This window comes from Apis florea, unplaced genomic scaffold, assembly GCF_048593485.1.
Source record: "Apis florea isolate Af1SG1 unplaced genomic scaffold, ASM4859348v1 contig_3078_pilon, whole genome shotgun sequence".
NCBI classification, from domain to species: Eukaryota; Metazoa; Arthropoda; class Insecta; order Hymenoptera; family Apidae; genus Apis; species Apis florea.
The window spans coordinates 1,578,677-1,600,900 of record NW_028256702.1 but is presented as its reverse complement, the minus strand read 5'-3'; the positions used below and the strand labels follow the sequence as shown (position 1 = coordinate 1,600,900).

The 22,224-nt window shown below is 32.0% G+C and overlaps 1 protein-coding gene and 1 long non-coding RNA gene across 5 annotated transcripts in view; one reads left to right on the top strand and one right to left on the bottom strand.

Annotated features, from left to right (window-relative positions):
* Positions 1–588: 588 nt before the first annotated feature.
* The window catches only part of LOC100870357 (netrin-1), a 212,313-nt gene continuing 190,677 nt past the window's right edge, over positions 589–22,224 (top strand). The window contains exon 1 of one of the 4 annotated variants that reach the window (XM_086908504.1): positions 589–3,091. In XM_086908504.1, the coding sequence (XP_086764630.1) occupies positions 1,720–3,091 (1,372 nt within the window). In that variant the 5' untranslated portion in view covers positions 589–1,719. The remainder of the gene's footprint in view (positions 3,092–22,224) is intronic. The other 3 variants (XM_086908505.1, XM_086908503.1, XM_012491325.3) reach the window with 3 other exon arrangements.
* On the bottom strand, positions 20,741–22,203 carry LOC147657567 (uncharacterized). Its single transcript, XR_015292203.1, has 3 exons — positions 22,062–22,203; positions 21,556–21,783; positions 20,741–21,373 (listed from the first exon to the last, which is right to left on the bottom strand). It is a non-coding gene; the product is annotated as an uncharacterized LOC147657567 (long non-coding RNA).

Genomic DNA, 22,224 nt, shown 5'->3' with positions numbered 1-22,224 from the left:
ATATATTGTATGTATCAAAGATATATAATATTTATTTTCTTATACATAGTATTTGATTTTTATTTCGATATTCAAAAAAATAACTTATCACATATACACTTCATATTACCGTTTATCTATTATTCTCCCCATAATGGAAAAAATATTACATTTAATATTTGCCTTTAAATCTCCATCACATAAATAAAAAATCATGCGTATACATTTATATTTTTTAAATTTTATTTCGTATATTTATTATCTCACGATTTTACCGATATACATGCAATGTCATCAATCCATTTGTATCAACTAGTTAGAAAGAAAAATTAAAATTAAACGTAAGCTCTTGTTATAAAGAGAAATTAAGATTAAAAGTAATTTTCTTCTTCAAGAAAAGTGCAATTAAAGAGGGTGTAACGTAAAATGATCGAAACGAACCATTTCTAACCAATTCTATGCGACAATGAACGAAAACGAAGTTCGAATTGAGGTTAATTTTGATTCACATTGAAACTTCTTGCAGCCAAATCTCCAAAAATTTCATCGGGCCGATTTCTTCCTCGAAGTAAACGTACAAGGAGAAGAGAAAAGAGGAGGCAGCGGGTGAAAAGAGGAGAGAAGGGAATATCGTCTGCTGGTCCAGTGGTCGGCTGGTTTCCGGTAGCGCGGCGCGGCTGCTGGATCCTCGATCCAGTGTGGCGGAACGCGAGTAGTGGGGTCGTCGCGAGTAGTGGCGCCCCCGGATTGGCCGAAGAGGAATTGGTCTTGGATGAGAGGATGCGAGCCGACGGTCAAAGGGGAAAGAGAGGGAGACTCGGGTGAGCGAGGGAAGAGCGGTGGTGGGGATGACTGCGAGCTAGAGAGAGACTCGGAACAGTTCGGATGCACACCGTGCAAGGACGGTGATTCAGTTAGCGGCGAGCCGCCGTCGGTGGAGGATTGTTGATTGTCGATTTTCCATCTCTCCTCGGATCGTATCGCTTCGATTTGAGCGGCGTGCCGCGCATCGTGCATCGTGTACCGTCTTTTCGAGGTATATACATTTCGATTCACGTTCAAACGAAACTGTCGCGTGTAATACGCGCACGCGCCCCCTATCTCGTTACAATCGTACTAGCTTGCTTAGGAATGAAATTGACACGCGCGTTCTGCCTGAAAATCGAATATACCTGAGTGAATATATTCTCTCGATGAAATTTATCGAAGCTGGTTTCCTCGTTCGAAGGGGAATCGTTTCGAACAGTTCGAAAATATTCGAAATCGAATCGAAGAACCGAGCTTCGGAGAAGATTTCGCGTTTTGTTTTCGCGATAACATTTTCGGGATAATGCGAACAGAAGGATCGATCGAAACAAGCGGCCTCGCGGTTGGCATCGATATTTTGAATGGTTAATCGATCGGTCACAATGATGACGAACAGGCGAGAGGCGTAAGATCGAAAGTTCGAAACTCGGTAGAAGATCGAGCAGGATCGCAACCCTCGTCGTTCTTCCGTTATCGGAGAAGAACAGAGCGAGGAAATAATCGTCGAACGAGGCAAGGACGGTTTGTGCGTAGGTGACACAGTAAGGGGCTGTGGGAGAGGGCGAGCGGGAAGGGACGAGGCGAGGCAGAGCGAGAGAAAGGGGGAGAAAGACGGAAGAGAAAGGAAAGGAGGGGGAAAAAGGAAGGAAGGAAGGAAGGAAAGACAGAGGAGATAAAGTCGCGACTGGCGCGCGAACAACACCATCATCGAAGATGAAGAGTGGATCGTCAACGGGCGCGCGATTGCTCGTCGGAATCATTTGCGGGATGATTCTGTTCGATCGTGGGAATGCGCTGGCGGGCAGCGAGATCTACGCGAAAACGTTTCCCAGCCAACAACATCCGTCTGACCCGTGCTACGACGAGGACAGGCCGCGACGATGCATACCGAATTTCGTGAATGCGGCGTTCGGCGCGGCGATCGAGGCCTCCTCGACCTGCGGAAGCGGTGGTCCCACGAGGTATTGCGACGTGATCGAGCAGCCAGGAGGTAGCACGGGTATAGGTCAGTGCCATATCTGCGACGACAGCACGCCGCGGCGCCGTTTCCCCGCAAGTTACCTGACAGACGTGAGCAACCCCAACAACGTGACTTGTTGGCGGAGCGAGCCGCTCGTCACGTCACAGAGCTTCTCCGCGCCGCCAGACAACGTGACCTTGACCCTCTCCCTGGGAAAAAAATACGAGCTGACCTACGTCAGCCTGCAATTCTGCCCGAAGGCGGCCAAGCCGGACTCGATCGCAATTTACAAATCGATGGACTACGGGAAGACCTGGCAACCTTTCCAATTCTATTCGTCCCAATGCCGCCGTGTCTACGGAAGGCCGAATCGGGCGACCATCACCAAGGCGAACGAGCAAGAGGCGAGATGCACCGACAGTCACCGATACACAGGCGGCAACGGGCTCGCGCCCGTCGGAAGGATCGCGTTCAGCACCCTCGAAGGCCGGCCGTCGGCTTCCGATTTCGACAATTCCCCGGTGCTCCAGGATTGGGTTACCGCGACCGACGTCCGCGTCGTGTTCAATCGGCTCCACATGCCCCAACAACCGTCCCAGGAGCAAGTGTTGCAGCTCGGCGGCGGGAACACCGGCGACGACCACGGCCTCGGCCTTGAGGAGTTGGCGAAACGCGAGAGGGAGCGGGAGGAGAGGTTGAAGAACCAGAAGAGCCTGGGCCGGGGCTCGCTCGACCCTCTGGCGACCGCTTTGCCCTCGGTGCACCAGGTGATCGCCCCCCAAGAGATGCAATCGAACGACGCGGTTGAGGAGGGTGAAGGCGGAGGAGGAGGGGGAGGGGGAGGCGGTTTCGCGGCTGTCACCGTTTCGACCACGACGAGCAGCACCCTTGCGGGCGGCCTCGGGACGAGCACGCTCGCCCATCACTACGCCGTCTCCGACTTCGCCGTCGGCGGCAGGTGCAAGTGCAACGGCCACGCGGCGAGGTGTATCCAAGGCAAGGACGGCGAGGTCGCCTGCGAGTGCAGGCACAACACCGCTGGCAGAGACTGCGAGAGATGTCGGCCGTTCCACTTCGATCGACCCTGGGCACGAGCCACCGCCAGGGATGCCAACGAATGCAAAGGTCAGTCCTTTTTTTTTTCTTCCGATTCCCGGTTTACACTCTGGCCACCGACGGACAGAGAGAACTCTAATTCGAGTCTCCTCCTCGAATCGAATTTCAACCTTCTTCGATTACTCGCAACTCGATGTTTTCTCTTTCCTCCCGCCTCCTCCCCCCCCAAAGACGTCACACGCGTTCCTAGCTGATACTTGATTCTCGATTCTCGCGGTTTCCAACCGAAGCGAAGTGTGCTTTACGTTTAACGCGTTTCACGCGTACGTGTGCCCACGCATACGGGAAGCGGTAATATGCTTTAAACCGCTTTTTCTTAAAGAAATAATTGGGTTTGGATTTACACGTGTCAGGGAAACGGATGTTTTTTTTTTTTTTTTACGATTTACGATCGATTCGTGTAAAAAGTAGTTTAATCGTCGTCCTGTCATTTCTCTGCCGTGTGTATTTATAAGAAGGTGAATGGTCCGGTTAATGTATATGATTGATTCGTTTATTTATTTATTTATTTAGAAATTGGAAAAGAAATAATTTAATTACTATTTTTAATTAAATATAAAATTTCGATTTCTATTTCTTTTGTATAAAGTTACATATATATGATGTATTCTTGTTCTAAAATTGCATTACGATATAAAAAAATATTACGTATTAAGTTTCTTTATTGTGAATGAAGTTAATAATAGAACGAGTATAGAAAAATACATCATATTACGAAAAAGAAAATTAAATTTTTAAATTATTATTAAAAAATTTTCAAATCACCATTGAAATATTCGTAAATAAGTCGCTTGCCGTAAATGTGTAAAATAAATGTGAAAATTCCATATATGAAACGTATTTCGAGATATTAATTCCAGTAGTATTTAAATTTATATTTAATATACAAGACAAATTAATTTTTTTGATTGATTTAAAAGTGATTCACAGTAGATCCAAATTTATTTAATAGTTAGTCATAAATATTATTGCGCGTGTTATCGTAATTATTAAAATTAAAAATAATATAAATAAATAATAATAGTTTTAAATAATAGCAATGGAATTAGTAAGGATTAAAATTATATCTTATTGATGAAATTTATCTTCAATTTTTTTTTAATCGTTTTAATAGTAAGTTTTTTTTATTTAAATTTGATTGGAAATATTTTTTTTTTTCACTATATCATTATTTTATTTTATCGCGTATTTGTTCAAAAATATATAATATATAAGTTATATTATCCATATATTTGCTTCAAATCTTGAATTAATGAATAATATTGAAAGATATGCAGAAGTCTTATCTCATTTGGTATCTTACATGATAAAGAAAATATTATTGTATTAATGATCTGATTATAAAGTGAATGTAATTTAAGATTATAAATCAAATAGAAATTATTATTATATTTTTGTATTAAATGAAATAATGTATCTTAATTAGTTAAATATCATATAATGAAATAATTTAATTTTAATTTACATATAGATATTTATCATTCACGATGATATGTAATTATAAATATAAATTCTGTCGAAAAAATGTTCAGACAATTTTAATTTTGTTGCAATAAAATTCTGTAGAAAAAGTCCAAATCTATTATATTGGATAATGAAATTTCCTGAAATATTTCTCACGAGTGAAAATAATACTATATACCATAATAATTAATTTTTATATTACGCAAAATAAAGATACATTTTTAATATATTTATTAAAAGTTTTAGAATTTTGTTGTTAATCGTAGTTAAAAGGAAAAACAATGATATTAAAAGACACGAAACACATTTTCCTTTCATAATTACAAAATATATTTAGTAATAGATTTTTTCTAATATATTTAAATTAAAAAATATGATACAATTGTGGATTGAAAACAAATGAAAAATGCAATATCAATGCAATATTAGATTTTAATGGATTAAGATTTCTGAGCAAAAATACTTGTTTAATTGATTCTTGAAAAATTAAATTAATTATATGTATTAAGCATCTTTGACTATGTATTATTGCTGCACGTTACACAAAATTCAATCAAAGAGAAAAATTTAAAATCGATCAATAGAAATTATATTGTTTGTTAATGACACAACATCAAGATTTATTTACAGATTAAATATAGGCAATATTTAATCATAATAATTTGAATATTTAATCTTATCGTTCTATTCACTAGATGTAGCATTGTCTAGCTACCTTTTATTGTAATCTATACAAAATTTGTTTGAAAAAAAATTGAACACTTAAAAGATTTACAACAGCACTATTGAATCATTATCGAAGAAGATAAATTTTTCGAAAAAAAAAAAGTGGACATTCAACTATCCAATAAAAATGAAAACAGATCATTGAAAATAATATATATATATATATTATAATTGTATTTTTTTTCATATTTTTCGAATTCTTCCCTGCTGCATTTCATTTTATTTTTACATCAAATAATCTATATTTATTAAAAGTAAATTTTGAGGTGTTCTCAAAATTATTAAAATTCTAATATAATTTCTTGTGACTAATTCTATTAAATTGTTGCAAATGAAACAGATTAAACTTAACTGGCTTAACATAAGTTCCTTGTGTTAATTTTTCGATTCTAAAATGTGGTATTTTCAATTTAACTGAAAAAAAAAAAAAGTAGAATAGATAGAGTTAAATTCTAGTTTATGTAATTAAAAGGATAACGAGTTGGAATTAATGAAGTGAAATGGAGAAGCGTATTTCAATTCGAGAAGAGTATTTTCTCGCCATCTTTCTTAGAAGCTTGTGCGTTTAGAAGTTGCGCGTGATTCAAAAATGAATCGAAATTGATCTTAGAACGAGAATTTAATCGTAAAATTTTATTAATCATAAAATACAGAATAATATTGATTTTATATTTATTAACGAAACGAATAAATTCTTCTTTTCTTGCGAAGCTTTGATCCGTGTTTCCGTGGTTCAGAACTTGAGATGGCTGAAAGTGAATATCACAAATAATGTTTCTTTGTCTAAAATATCTTACTGTAATTGTCTATTATTTGAAACGTTTGCTTCAACCGACATTTTTTTTTCGATTTTAACGCATTCTTCAGCATCGATTCTCCAGTCTATTATATTTTTTTCTCAAAGCAGAAAGGTTGATCTTTAAGATCCATATTTTTAACAATTTTGAATTTAATTCTTTGAACTTGTTTTCGTAATTCTCGACTTTCTCTCATTCATAACATTTTTTAACGTCCCTTCACGAAAAGAATTAAAACAAATTTTACCTTTTCTTCTTTCTAAGAACAGTTCCCCGCAGTTTCATTCTTAACATTTGGCACAACAATGAGTTTATGAAGCTATCAAACTCCGTATGTAGATCATAAAAGTTACAATCAAGATGTGGGAGAAAAAAACGGAGCACAACGGATTGAACGTTATGTTTGCCGTGCTCGATATCATTGTTCTTGCCGAAGAATGTGGAAAGTGAAGTTATTTTTATGCCCCAGTAATCTTGACGGTTAAATTAAAATAACAATTAAAAGAAGCGAGAAATAACATCTTAGAATAATAAATAAAAGTAGAATTGTTACTGGAATAAGCCGAAAAATCGCAAATCTTTGACTTATATTTACGACTCGTCTCTAAAAGAAAAAAAAATAAAAAACTCAATATTTTTATTTAGTAAAACAGCAAAATGTAACATTATCACAAAGCAAACCAAGTTACCCTACTTCTCTTATCTCCAACGAAAATTGATACGTGATGTTTTAATACTCGAGGATTACTCGATATAAATATAATTATATAAAAAGGGACGCGTTATATATTCGTAAGATGAATATTATTCTTATCTATAAAACGAATAAAATTGAATGGAAAATATGTTAATCTTATAGAAACATATCATGTATCGATTTTTTTCTTGAAAAAATTGCAAATAACGTTCTACGTTTATAGGTAGTGCAATATCGTATTTCGTCCCGGGGAGTAATGCATTATCCTATATTTTGTCACGATATTTACGGCATGCTTTCTTTGTAAATATTTCTCGAACATACCGTAGAAAATATTTCGACGAGTTGCACATTGTCTCGAGAGCTGTAAGTCGACTCGCATTACCTACAACCGAAAGGACATGGGGATGGCCATGTTTCAAACGTAAGGGGTGCCCATATTCCGACAAAGTGAACATTTTCATCTGTAGGTACGTGCAGCATTACGAGCAGCGCTTTCATCCACGGTTGTATTTCATTCAAAATATTTTTCCCGTGTCTCAACGTCACAAACTTGTGCGTCGAGGGATCCGATTTCTATTTAAGATAACATAGATATCATTGTTATTTATCCCTCTACGCACGAGTCTGAAAAAAGAGAGTTTTTAAATAAGCTACAGTTTTTTTAAGTAAGAAGAAACAGAATAATTAAAGTTTCTTTCTTCTTTCTCGTTCTGTTCAGGATAAAAAAATACCTTCACGAGATAAGTATGAACGAATTTAGAAAGAATTGTTTAGATATAGGATATAGTACGATTATATATATTTATATAACTTAAAATTTGCAAAGTTTAGAGAAAAGATGATGTATGTTTAGGAAAATATAGAATTTCGCGTATATTTTGTTACGATTTTGTTATTCTGAGAGTCGTGTATATTTTTTTCCACGATCAAAAGGTTTATCTTTATTTTCAGATGATTGTAATAATTCCAATGGTTCAACTATTTTTTATTAGCAATAATCTCTCTCTTTTTTTGAGGATATTCATCCTGTAATCGTTCCAAACCTTTAATATAATAAAATTTTCATCACTGTTTTTTATTATACCTTAATTAAATGTTAACGTTGTAAAAGTGTCATACATGATTTAATACACGATTTAAAATGCATAGATGTAGATAGATACAAAAATAATTATTTCTACTTTGTTGAAAAAGATTATCAGAAAAATCACGAATTTTCAGAAAATGAAAATTCTTTTGAGATGATCGATCATATTTGATAAGAGTTGCATACAGGGTGTTCGGATGAAATACGTAGAAAATTGAGATGACTGTAGAGACTAAAATAAATACGAAAATGTGGCACGCGAAAATGCCTTATTTATTAATTTATTAGCAACTTAAATTTACGTTGGATCAAACGACGTAGCGTGATGACTTCATTTCCATTACATTTCATCTCCATCTCTTCTTCTAGTGAACATTTTATCTTCACAATACGAATAACAAACTTACTTTTTCAGAGATAGATCATCATTTTTCCATCATAAAAAAACGAAAACGTGTTCATCATCCGATTTTTGATCGAAAATGAATGCCAATCGATATCCACGCCATCGTTGGCACGAAAAACGCACAGTAAAAGGGGAAAAATCATTTTCAATCAGATGACGAATAATCTCTCTCTATCCAAATAAAAAGAGAATGAATCAAGCGTTACGAAATTAATTTCAAAGAATTTTTTATTTATTTTAATCCATCGTTTAAAACAATATAGAGATCGGGAAGAAGTTTGTCTCGTTTCTGGTTCCTTCATTCTCGATTCCCTCCCTCTCTCTCTCTCTCTCTCTCCCTCGTTTCGCAATTTCATCTCTTATTCCCTTTCTCTGCTCGGGCCGCGGATCGACCCGTAGGGGTAGGGCAGCACTCCTTTTGGTTCACCCCTTAATTCGAAGCGGCGAAGCGTTGCCTCGAGACTCGTATCGAGGATGCATGCTCAAATCAAAAACGTCGGGGGCAAACCACCCTCTAAAATCGTTTCGAATCGATAAAGGGCGCCCTTTTCGCGCGGTAACCGCGACCCGCGTTTGCTACAAAATATTGCCACATAAATACGCGTAAACCCTAATTAATCGGATCGTTTCAAGAATTTCTCACGATTATAAGAAATTATATTTAAGAAAGGATATTTTATCCTGGACGAATATCATTTTTTAGGATTATTTTAGGATTCTTTGTTCAGATGTTTCGAGCGAATGGAAATAAATGAATGATTGAGATTATAAAATGATTTCTTAAAACAAGTGTTCTATCTAAGAAAAATTAACATACTGACCTATTTTGATTGGTTTAAGTTATATAAAAGTTATGGTGTGATTTGAAATAAGAAAAAAATGGCAGTATTTTTTGGCATAAATTTAAACTTAATTGATTAATGATGTATCCGTTTTAATAAAATCAGTTATTTAATTTTGTTAATTTGTCGTAACAGGTGTAGAGTAAGCAATTTTGATTGTAATATTTTTATTAATTATTTGGATGTATCTTATTTTAATTTTTCAAAATTATGATATATCTTTTGAAAAAATTATGTTATACATGAAAAAATACTTCCAATTAAAGGGTATACTTGTTTTATAATTGAAAAGTGCGCGAGTGTGTTGTTGCGAAACCACAGGAACGACGACTTTCGAAAATTTTCGATTTCAAGTAAGAGATTGATTATCTTCGCAAGATATATTATTATTAAAAATTACTTAAAGTTTCTCAGATAACCTACTTACTCTGTAAAATTGTTTTGTAAGTTTTGTTGAGATTTTTGTTTTCTACGTAAAATTTAATGTGCGATATTATTGTCATATTTATATCGTATTTAAAGAAAAAGTTTTAAAAGAATATGAAATTAACATAACAATCTTCTTACTTATATTTTCTCTTTCTATTTATTTTTATTATATTTACTTTTATATATTTATTATCTTTTCGTAACTAATTAACTAGGAAAAATCTGTGAAAAATTTACATAAAAGATTTATTTTTAAAACAGTTTAAAATTTTCTTGATATTTCTTTTTTTTTTTTTATTTCCATCCTTTAATATTGTTGTAATGCACATATAATCGTGCACATTTGTGTCACACACAGTCTTCTATTACTTCAAAATGTATGCATAAGTTATATATAAAACTGAAATAGTTATTAACATATTGGTGTACATATACACATGTATGCACATATTAAATTTATATTTAGTATGAAAGATTTTTAAATATGTCATTTGATATTCTTTAATATTAATATTCTCATATATTTTTCTTGTCTGTAATAAATGTATCTAAAAATTTTATCAATCTTTTAATAGAATTTTTGGACGAGTATTCTCTTGATTCTGATTCTCAGTAAATCGAAAAGATATTTTTTTACAAACGAGATTGTAAGTTAAAATATCTAAATATTAGAGATAAAGAAGAATTGTATATAGTTTTATGGAAATTTTTATTACTAATAACTGAACATTTTATGAACATTAGAATTTAATTAGAACTTTATTTGATTAAAAATTTTTGTACTGTTATCAGAGGGAAGAGATATCGCAGTTTATTTGGCTAAGAGATATTAATTTAAAATAATAATTTAATCGAATTTTTATCCAAATAATTTTGTATCCAAATGTAATGAAGTTTTTTTCGTACTTTCAATTTTCTAGAAAAGAAGAAATTTTATTTTTTATTTTCGACACATTTTTAACAATCATCTCGTTTTCAGTTGTTCCACGCATATATATATACGTACGTATATAAAATATGAAGGCTATTTTACGAGATAGGCTGAGTGCAAGATTCGTAAATCTCATACATGAATCTGCGCAAAAAAGAAAAAAACTAATACGAAAAAATAAATAAAAGAGCAGTGTCACTCTTGTCACTTTAGCAAGACCCGTAAATTTCATTCCCCGAATTGTATTCCCCGTCCGTGCCCTTTCTGGCAAACGTACACGCAATATAAAGTATTCCCAGTTCTTTTCAATGTTTCCTAACTGTACACCTTTTTGTTCTTGCAATATAAGCGAACATCGTTTAAGCGCTTAAGTAACATATGCTAGGATTTGGTGTTCTGAGTGGTGTCACAGACGGCATATGCGGTGTTGCTTCATAAAAATACGGGATTTTTGCCTCCTCTCCTGTTGTAACAGGGTTGCTAACTTTATTGCTCTCTTATTTCTCGATCCAACGTTTTCCAAGTTATAAGGATGGCAATTCTTTTTTTTTAATGGCGCCGTTTTTTCCTTTCATTTTTGTATATAGATTTAGATTTTTCTTGACTGACTACCCATTTCTTGCTCTCTGCTCGAACTGAGGTCGAAAGGTTTTTGATGGGTCACCTCAGTTATTTTTGTTTGCAATTATTTGTGTAAATGTTGAATGAAAATTTTCAGTTTATTTATTTCAATATGGTTGCCAAAATAAATGGAAGTGATTTATGGCAAAAATTTATTAAAAGATCAAGGATCATGTATATGTTTTCATGCAACTGAATTATAACTTTAGAAATGGAAGATGGAAGATGAAGAAAATTTCATTAGGAAAAATTGATTAATTTCGAGTGATTTCGAGTCATGTGATTCATCGATTTAGAATTAGGACGTGTCGAAAATTTCGAAGCTACTCTGCTGCCATCTTTTTATTCTCTTTGAAAAAGTATTACAATAGTCGAAGATTATCGATTTAAGAAATATTTTAATTTTTATGATATTTAATATCAGACAATAAAAGACAAAGAAATATACAGAATAGTAGATAAATATTTATTTTTCCTTGATACGATGAATTTTGCAAAATTAAAATTAAAATATCATTTAAATTAATGTTCTTTGAATACAATTATTCTAATATTTTTCTCATAGATAAGAATAAGAAAATGCACTGATTGATATAAGATAAAATATGAAATTTTTAAATTTTGGAAAATCTTCAGATAGACACAAACGCATGGGTTATTCGACGTCATTTAATTTTGCATAATAAATTTTTTTTTATCTTTCATCGTTTTGGGCTCAGTTGCGTCACTGTATATTTTTAATATTTCACTTAACATTTTACTGACATTCTTACTGTATGTATTTTTAAAAATTAAAAATATTATGTATATTTTTTCACTTTGATTGAAAATGCATTTTTATGTAATTGCGGAAACGAATGGAGGAAGAATCGCAGATTTTACAAAATAGAAAATTCATTTAAAACTAGCTAATAAAATTAGCAAATTAATAAGTTATATAATTAATTATTATAAAAGTTATTGTTTACACAATTTTTATTGTCATTTTAGAAAAATCGTAAATTTTTCTTAGCTTTCCAAAAAGATTCTTTTACACGTTCAGATTATTAAGCATTTCGAGTTTAATTGATCAATCTCCATTAATTTTACTTACTGTTACTCTCTTAACTCGTAAAATTTTTATCAATAGATATATCATTTCGATTCTTTCACGATGCAATGGTTTAAACTACTTCAGATTACCGAACATTTGGTTTAAATGTTAAACCATAAACCTGCTACATATTTGACTCGAAATCGATCTCTTACTGGTCGTGAATTATTCAGTTCGCGTGACGTGAATTTCGTTCCCGACATTTTCTACAGGGAATCCCGCGTTTCGAATACGACCTCGGTTAATAAGGGTGTTTAACTTGGAGCAACGATTTCACTTTCCTTCCTTCGATTTATTTTCATCGTCGATTCACGTTTCTCTTGTCTCTCTTTCAATTCATTTCGGTAGACAAAGAGGGGGGAAAGGAAAGAAAGAAAGAAAGAAAGAAAAAAAAAGAGGCCAGCCGGAAGGCCTGTAAATATTCTTCGTAAACGTAAAATGGATGGTTGTTCCTGTTGTTGCGGCTCGCCGTTAATTTGACATGGCACGTTATAACGGCTGTTTACGGCAATGAATTATGTTCTTAGAGGGTTCGTCTATATGACGTGTAGTTTATACGTACCCGTGATTCTTGCTCTGTATATTTCTTCTTTTTTTCCTCCTTCTTCTCTCCTCCTTTTCTTACTTTTCCTGCTCTTTTTTCTTTTCTCCTTTTTCTCGACGCACAATCTCTTGTTTACTTTTAAACGCATGTGGTGAAGTATTTTTGTTTTATTTTTTGTACTATGTTTTATTTCGATTTTCGTAATTATAAAAATTTGATAAAATTAAATAACAAAATAAAATAAAATGATGCAAATAAAATAATGTGATACAAGATTTTTTATTTTATTGTATTAAGATTATATGGAGAAACAAAGAAAGAAATTAGACCCATTCGCAATTTTCAATATTTTTCATGTTTTTAATAAAACTTATTAATGATTTCTATGATATTTGATCAATAATTTTTATTAACTATGCTTCATTAATTTATTTTATTATTAAAATAAAGACATGTATCATTTTTTCCCTTTACTTTTGGATTATTTCATCCGAATATCCAGAATTTTTTAATGATATTCATCAACATAAATTTGGCATTTGTTAATAAAAATTTCATCATTAATTCATTAATTATTAAAATTATTAAAATTAAATTCAAATTCTTAAATTTTATTAAAAATCCATCCATTTGTTCTCTCGTTAAATTCAATGTTATTTTAATACAAGAGAAATTTTTAACATATTAATAAAAGATAAATTGTAAGCGTAAGTTGTAAAATTTTTAGAGAAATCCATCGGTAAATAAAAATTCGAGTCAAAGAAGAAAACGATGAAGAGGTTTAGCTCGAAATTCGTCGTGCCCTTCCATGAACAATTACGTGAACGACGGTTGGTTTTGCTCCGCGTCGTAGGACAGAAACACTCGACGATTTTATTACGGGGATCCATTTCCAATTAAACGGTTGCTATGGCGATGCTTACGAGTACTTATCGTATTATCCGTAGGAATGCAAATTTGCTTGTTTTTAAGTCGATTAAATTTTTTGCCAAAAAACGAATAATAAGCAACTTTAATTTCTTCTTCTTAGACAAGTTGTAAACCTCTATATTGTTGTAGTTTTTAGTTATTCAAAGAATCAATTGTTGAAACAGTATTGGGAATTATACATTCTTAAAATATATTTGTAGAAAATATTATAAATATTCGTTTGTCGTTTAAGATTTTTACAACTTTTGACACGGAAAATATAACGTGGAAAAAGGCGAATATAAGTGATTTGAATGTTTTTGATTTTCAATTTTTTTTAATCGTTATTTTTGCGCGATTAAAGTATATGTTTGAAACTATGTATGAAACTTAACTTTAAATCATTCTTATCTAAACCTTTTATCATATATTTCATTGCTAAATTTATGGTAGGCGTATGGTAAGAATTTACATGCTCTAGTTCTTGTTTTATATACATATGCTCGTTTCAGTATCATTGCATGTTATATATTGTTATAAATTGGGACGCATTATTGTTATTTGTTAATTTATCACATCAACATCTTATTTTGTAAATTGTCATAATTTTATTTATAAGATGACACTACATCGTGAATTATTTTAAAGACATTTGATATTCACAATAAATATCAGAAAATAAAGTTTTCTCGTAACGGAGAAGAAAGACGCAAGAAATAGGTTTAAAAAAAAAATGTTTAATAATTATGCTTACAGGAAAGGGATTATAAAAATTATGATTTTGAAAAAAAAAAATCTCACTTACTGTCCGTTTTTAGTTTTAGAATTATCGTTTATATTTAATAGAGATTGAGAAATGAAGAATCCTTTTTTATTTTTTTTCACAACGGAGTGTGAATAATCTTCTACACACCGAATTATTGTAGAATAGCATTTGCACAAGTTTCGTAAAACATCAATACCATCCGATCACAAACTGTCATAATTTGGCTCGCAAGAAAATCCAATATCGCATAACATAAACCACTTTCAAACACTTGAAATGAGAAAAGGAAGGGGAGAAAAGGTGCGGTAGGAAGACGGAGACAAGAGATGAATTCTCGTTGCGGTGAAAACGAGATTCAAGTGGTGCTCGTAATTAAGTGCTCCGCCAAGATGAAATGTAGCAAAGGAAATCGGGAGAGGGGAGGAGGTTTTCCTCCTTGGAAATTGAAATGTAGATTTGACAGGAACGGGGGGGAGGGGAGGCGGGCGAAAAAAGAGTAGGACACGTTCGAGGCACGTGAATTCTGAGGGAGTGGTTTTTTTTTTTTTTAGAAGGAGTCCAACGGGTGCGTTGGAAGTTTTTGAAAATCGGGGAAGGGTGTTTTTTACCGAAACAACACTCGCCCCAGACGAGACGCGAAACCACCTCGAATCTCGCGGCGGCAAGAAGTGTCCAATTTAAAATGTAAATTGCGTCGGATATTTGGCATATCGCGGAGGCGAAATGGCCGCGAAATTAAAATGTAATTTAATTCGAACGCCCTGCCTTCGCCTCGTCACCCTTCCGCCCTCTCTCTCTTCTCTCTCTCTTTTCTTCATTCTCAGCTACAGTCAGCTGGCGAAAGTTAAGAAACGGATCTTTGCAAATTATCGTGTCATACGTTTTACTCACTATGACGATTCGATTGTGCGTTAAATTTGGAATTGTAAGTAAAAAAAAAAAAAAAAGAAGCTTTTTGAAACGAGCCACGTTTGTTGGTATTTAAATTGAATTTCATTTAAATAGTTGATATTTCAATAATACACGTTGGCAAATTTTTTAGATTATATAACAGTTGTGAGATATTGAATTGATCGAACAAATAATTTTCTGATTCTTCCAATTAATTTTATTTTATGGATAAATATAATTTCATATAATATGAGATTGAGTTTGGCCACTTGATCACGTTAAATTTAATTAATTCAATCAAGAACTTTAATTATATCTTGAGTATTAAAGAATGATAAAACGGAAGGGAAATAAAGAATATATTAATAAGCAAAAATTGAACTAAACTATAAAACAGAAGAAGAAATGGCGGCAAATTTAAATGAAAAGAACTAAATTAGAAGCTTCTTTTTAGAAATATATTAGAAGTAATTTTGAACGTACTATTTATATTCTTGCAGTTGCAAAATTCTTAATTAATTATTTTGCTTCTTAATTTTTGTCAATATATATATTGTATATCTATCTTCTGTAAAACTGAAGAAACTGTTTACTCATCGTATGACCTTCTTTATCGATTCTTCTCCAACGGTGTAAAACTGTATTTCAGAACTACTATTATCCGTTCCACGAAACAATCTTGTTGCGTCGAACGTGAAGGATGATTTCTGAATTCTCTATTGATCACGCGATGCAGAAACGAGCAAACTTTCATCGAAGAAAACTTACAACAGTTTCTGCCACCGTTATCGTTAAACTGTTGTCGATTTTTATGTACAATTATGAAATATTCTGAATGTATCTTCGCGATAAATATTTAAGGAAACTATTTAAAGAAAAATATTCAAATTGTTCATATATTCCTGTGTATATTATATTATATTTTATATTAAAGGATTTATTTTGAGATCAAAACAAAGAAGTTGATGTTCAAAAATCGAAGCTCGTTAATAAGCAATTTAAACTCATTTTAAATGATTGTGATGTAATGAAAAGATTTCAATCGATATTAAATTTCAATTGCTTATAACTTAATTGATAAATTTTAAGCGGCATTTCTGTGCTGGTTTTTGTCTTCAGAATCGATAAAAATGTCTCATAAATATATTAACATCTTGTATATTCTTATGTGACGCTTCTTTTCATTATTTTTCTAATATAAATGCAATAATATTAAATCTAATAAATTAAATATCTATTTGTAAATTTGTTTATTGTTAGAAATAAAGGATGTGTACACTTTTTAAAATATTACATATACTTTGTTTGTACATACATTTACAAAAAAAATTTTTCTGAAAAATTAAATGCTTCAAAATCTCTGCAACGTTTATTACACTTTTTGGTACCCATATTTATAGATCGTGCATCTCAAAATCATAAAATGCTGAATTATGATACAATGGAACGTTAATTATCTGAATCAATAGAAGACAAACTTGTTCCAATAACCGGTTTTTCGGATAGTCGATACGAAAGAATGGAATTAGTGAATATACTATCTTAAAATGACTAGAAATCAATCAATTTTTTAAAGTGAATGTTTATTGGTGATGAACGAATAAAATTAGATTAATTTTAATTTTTCATCATTCATTTTTTAATTCTTTTTTTTTTTTTTCATATCGAATAAGATTTTATATATCAATATTTATTATAATTTTATTATTGTTATTTTAATATTTTCATATAAATATTACTTTTTGTAATAAAAGTTGTAAAATGTGATATATATATGATATTTCATTTAATTGAAAAAGGATGGAATCTCACAAAGGATTGAAATTATAAAAAGAAATGTTCTTTAACAAAAGTTAAGTATAAAAAGTTACAATAAAAGATAAAATTAAAGTCTGGGAAAAGTTAAATGTTAGAATAATCAAACTTTAAGTGTGAAATTTAACGTGGAAATTTTTTATTCGAGAAATCGATACACACAGCAAACTTGAAAGTTATAATTAATAATTGATAAATTTATGACCGACTTCCTGGTGATAATTTACTCGTATCGAAGATTTCAAATGATCAAAATTTTATTACGTTTTTATTTCGATCTTATTTTTCGCACACAGATTCGCTGCTTTCCAATCCACACCTTTTATTTATACGATATAAAAGTTTTACGATGCTATTTCTACCACTTTCGTAACAGTCTGTTATAAAGTTTATAAAATATCCTGTAAACGAAATTTAGTAACTCGAGTAATCGAATAACATTTACAACAACAGTTTTAACCTTATAAAGTTGATCAATGGGAAGCACGTAGGGATAAAAAAAGAAAAAAAAAAAAAAAACAAAGAACAACTTTCGACGAAATCGAAACGGGATTCGTATGACGGATCGCTTTCGTTCTCGAACGCCTCTTTTTTCCTGACACGTTTCGGAACCGCACGAATGTTATTCTCTATCCGTGGTCGACCTCCCTCTCTCTCCCCTCGTGCAACGATTATTCTTCCTCGTGATGCGAGGCCAACGCGCTATGCATGAATGGAAGTCGTCGCGACCTCTCAGCTGAATCGTCCTTTCTTCCTCTCTCCTCCTCCCCGACCGTGCTTTCTTCTCCCTCTCTTCGTTTCATCCTTTCTCCCTCGGTGGATTTAAAGTCTTTTCTTTTTCTCAACTGTAATGCTATTATTTCTTGGAAAAATTAAATTTTTAATATAACGATTACAATGAATTAAAATTAAAATTCGAATCAAAGTTTAGGCATAAATTGTATTATTAACATTGAATTGATGCGGTTACTGATATTCTTTCGGGTTGTTATGCAAATTATATCCGAGTGTATTTACCTGGATTTGAAGAGTTTCGAAAACTTTTTCAAGGGATTTCGAAGTTTCTAGTTTCCACGTATAAATGTTCTGAATTGTTGAGTGAAGATTAAACTATTTACGCAACTATAAAACAAGTTGAAATATTCAACTAATATTGTACAGTTAAATTATATGATAAATTTAATTATTAATTATTATAAAAATTAATTATAAACTTGAATGTTAAATTAGTGTGTTCTTATTTACAATAATATCGATTAAAATAATTGAGGTAATCAATTTTCTATCTTGTAAAAAATCAGTAACTACAAAATTTGATCAAAGATTTAATTTTAGCAACGCAATGATACTTATTATGGAACAATTTATTCATGATGATCCTAAATCTTTTGATGTGATTGTCGTTTATAGTTGATAAACGTTAAACGTTCATATAATTTATATGCATTGACAATTGTCGATGTCTCTTTATTCAAATTACTCGCAATTATACTTAATTGTAAGAGCTTCGTATAAAACATCGTGGATAAAATATTAAGAAGCACGATTATTCTGACAATAAGAGAAAGAATAAAGAACGGTAACAGGCGTAAAGAATAGAAACAATTTCAACAAATTTCCTTATTATTTCTCAAATGGCTCCATTATTTTTGAACTGAATGCTTATTGTTTTTTGATTAATAAATATTGCATTAAATAATATGCATTTAATTTTTAACATTTTTCAATCATTATATAATTTATTCAACATAAAAAAAAAATAATATTAAAAGATAGAATAAATATATTTTTTATATTTTCATTTATATCTTATATTATTATTATTGATTTATTGGACTTATTAAATATTTTTAGTTTTTTTTATTGCGTATTTCGTTTTCAACGAATGACATTTTTCAATTGTTTCGATTCTCGTTCTTTCTTGAATGAAAGATAACCTAGGTAATTAGCAAGACGTGATTGGTTTTAGAATTCAGATCTTTTTTTAAAAAAGATTCCTTTTAACCTATTTTAATCGTATATCTATTCAATTGAAATTTAAAAAAAAATGTTAAACAAGAAGTTTGTGTTGTCTGAGTTACGCTATCAGAACATTAAACTATACATTACAATATCTTAAGGATAAAGAAACAGTCCTTTTAATGTCTATACTTTTAGATTGGATTATCTAAGTATATCGGTAAATTTCTAATTAATATAATTTAACGATAAAAGATTTCAAAGTAAGAAAAATAAGAGAGATAAAATTAAATTCGACAATATTTGACTTATTATATATAATTTAGATTTTAAAAAAAACAAGTCTAATTAAAGATTTTGAACTATCTTATGCAATAAAAATGCATATCCTTATTGCTTCGTTCGATAATAATAATGTCTCTTTTTTATATTCAGAGAAAATGAATATTTTTTTTTTTAAAAAAAAGTCACGAAAAATTGGAATAAATTTTCCTAACATTGAGTCAAAGCAATTATTTCATAAAGAATTTTATCTTATCCCAAAATTCACAATCGTCCATCTTTTTACATTCGAAGAGGATACAAAAATCTCTTCAACTTTCACTCGGTTGTTTCGCTACACAAACGTAACGAATCGTAAATTTCGTATCGTATGAGCCAATGCCTCCCTACAGCCTTATTTCATACCAAACGATACCTTCGCCCCCTCCTGGCTAAACGCTCGAATTCGCAGCATCGATCGATCACGTATCTCCATGTATCGTCGTAGGGACCGCGATACTTTCAACGATTTGAATTTGGTTCAGGCGCTGAAATAAACGGTGTCTGTCTGCGGAGACTTGCGGCCAAGAGAAAAGGAAACGTATCGTTCGCACGTGAGAGAGGCCTTTCCACCTCGCCTCCATTCTCGCGTTCGTGTTCGTACGTAACCGAGATTTACACAGCGAGAGAGAGAGAGAGAGAGAGAGAGAGAGAGAGAGAGAGAGAGAGAGAGAGAGAGAGAGAGCCGCCTTCGAGGAGATAACACGGCCGACCCCCTGGTGAATTTCGCGCCGCTTACCAACACCTCCGCCCCTTTTTCCCCCGACTTTCCATCCGTTGAGGAAACGCCGTCCAGCGCTTCGTATTCGGATGCAAAACTTCTCTACGTGGTTCCAATTTCAAAAACCGGCGTTGACCAAGCGAATGACCGCCGCGAAGGCTTCTTCGTCGAATGGTACGGGACGCGAATAACTTATGGGTTGTAGGCGCGTGAATGCGGTAGTTGGTTATGCGGGAAGAAACGGTGCTCAATTCTAAACGTTCTCGAATAAATTCAAATTCTTATTTCGTGATTGTACCTGAGCCTCGTCTTCGAGCGATTTCTTCGAATCGGGGAGAGAAGAAATAATTAGGGATATTAATATTAACAATAGTTGTCTTTTTTTCTTTGTAGAAGATTTAATTTTTGTTTTTCCTCTTTATTAAGCTTCTGTATTAATTGCAAACAAGAGAAATCAATTGAAATGAATTTAAAAACACAAATTCAATGTGGTTATTATTATTATTATTATTATTATTAGTTAAATGGAGATCGATTCATGTCGTCGAAATCAATTTGTTTTTGTATAAATTTAAAAAAAAGTAAATTGAATTTTTAAAGATGTATGAATTATTATATTAAAATAATAAATATATCTTTTTATTATTTCTGAAGTTAAGTTATTTAATTCAATTATATTGTAAAGTTATATATATAATTATTAAATTTAGAATATTTAGAATATCTTATCCTCGATTAAAATAGATCAAGATAAGTTAGTGGAGATAACATTGGAGAAAGAAATGTATAAATCATTGAAAAAGTAAATTTGGATATGATTCTACGTTTACGTGATTATTATATTTTTAAATTTTTATCGTCAAACATTGTGTTTAAATTAATCGCAATTTATTCTCAAGGATTAGGGGAGATATTCGAAGAAAATTGAAAATATTCCAATTTGAACAATGTTCTTGAATTAATCGAAAGCAACGTGGAATGAATAAGATGTTCTTCGGCGCAAAAAACAATTCCAGGTGCTGCCACGCAGTCTGCCGAGAAGACAGTCACGAAATTACGACAACATGAACCTCTTCGGCATTCCAAATTCTTTAAATCTTATTCGAGCGTACTTGCGTAACAGTTATATAAGAGATTGTGATAGAACTTTCAAAGATTCTGAGAATTCATCGTGAAAAAATCGTATAGTTGCAACAAGATTGATACAAGAGATTGTTGTCTCGATTATTTCCTGTTTCATACGTGAAGTGATTTAAGAAATTGTACCACCTGCACGAACAGTTATCAGGAATTGCATGTGTTTCCTTTTTAATTTTTTCTTATAAATTTCACGTTAAAATGACAGGTAGAATTTATAATAATGGTTTATTATAATTTCATCGAAAGATAAACGATATACTTTATCTTATAATTTAAAAGTTTTCCTTTTTTATAAAAACATAAATACTCACAACTCATAGTTGTCTCGATACAACAGTTTAGATTGCAATTTACTTGATTAAACTTAGAGCATTTCATTATTGATGGTTTTTATCAATAAAATAAAATACAGACAAAACGTGAATTTCTTTAAAATCAAATAATGCGAATTATTCAATTCAATGAATATCAATATTATTTTTTGCCCTTTTTCTCAAACTTCCCAATACGAAATAAAATATTGATTTTTTCAATGATATCTATTATGAAAAGTTCAATAGAATTAAAATTAAGGTTAAGAAGAGTTAAGGTTAATAATAAGATTAAAATTAATGATTAAATTTTACAAATATCGATATTACTTTCCTTTTTCTTCTCTCTAGCTTTTTAATACAACTAAAACCATTTCTAAATCTCGATCAACAATTTCACACTTTCACGCTCATTTGCCGAATCGTAAATAGAATTAAAATTGAGGTTAAGACGGGATTAACATTAGAATTAATTAACATTAAGTGTCACGAATATCGATATTTACTTTCTTTTCTCGAGCTTTTTAATACAATTGAAATCATTTCTGATTCTCGATCAACGAGATTTCACACTTTCACTCACTTAATAAATAGAATTCGCACATCGTGTGACGCGTTCGAGCTCCGAACTCGTTTTCAGCCAACTTCAGCGACAACTTGTAATCCTAT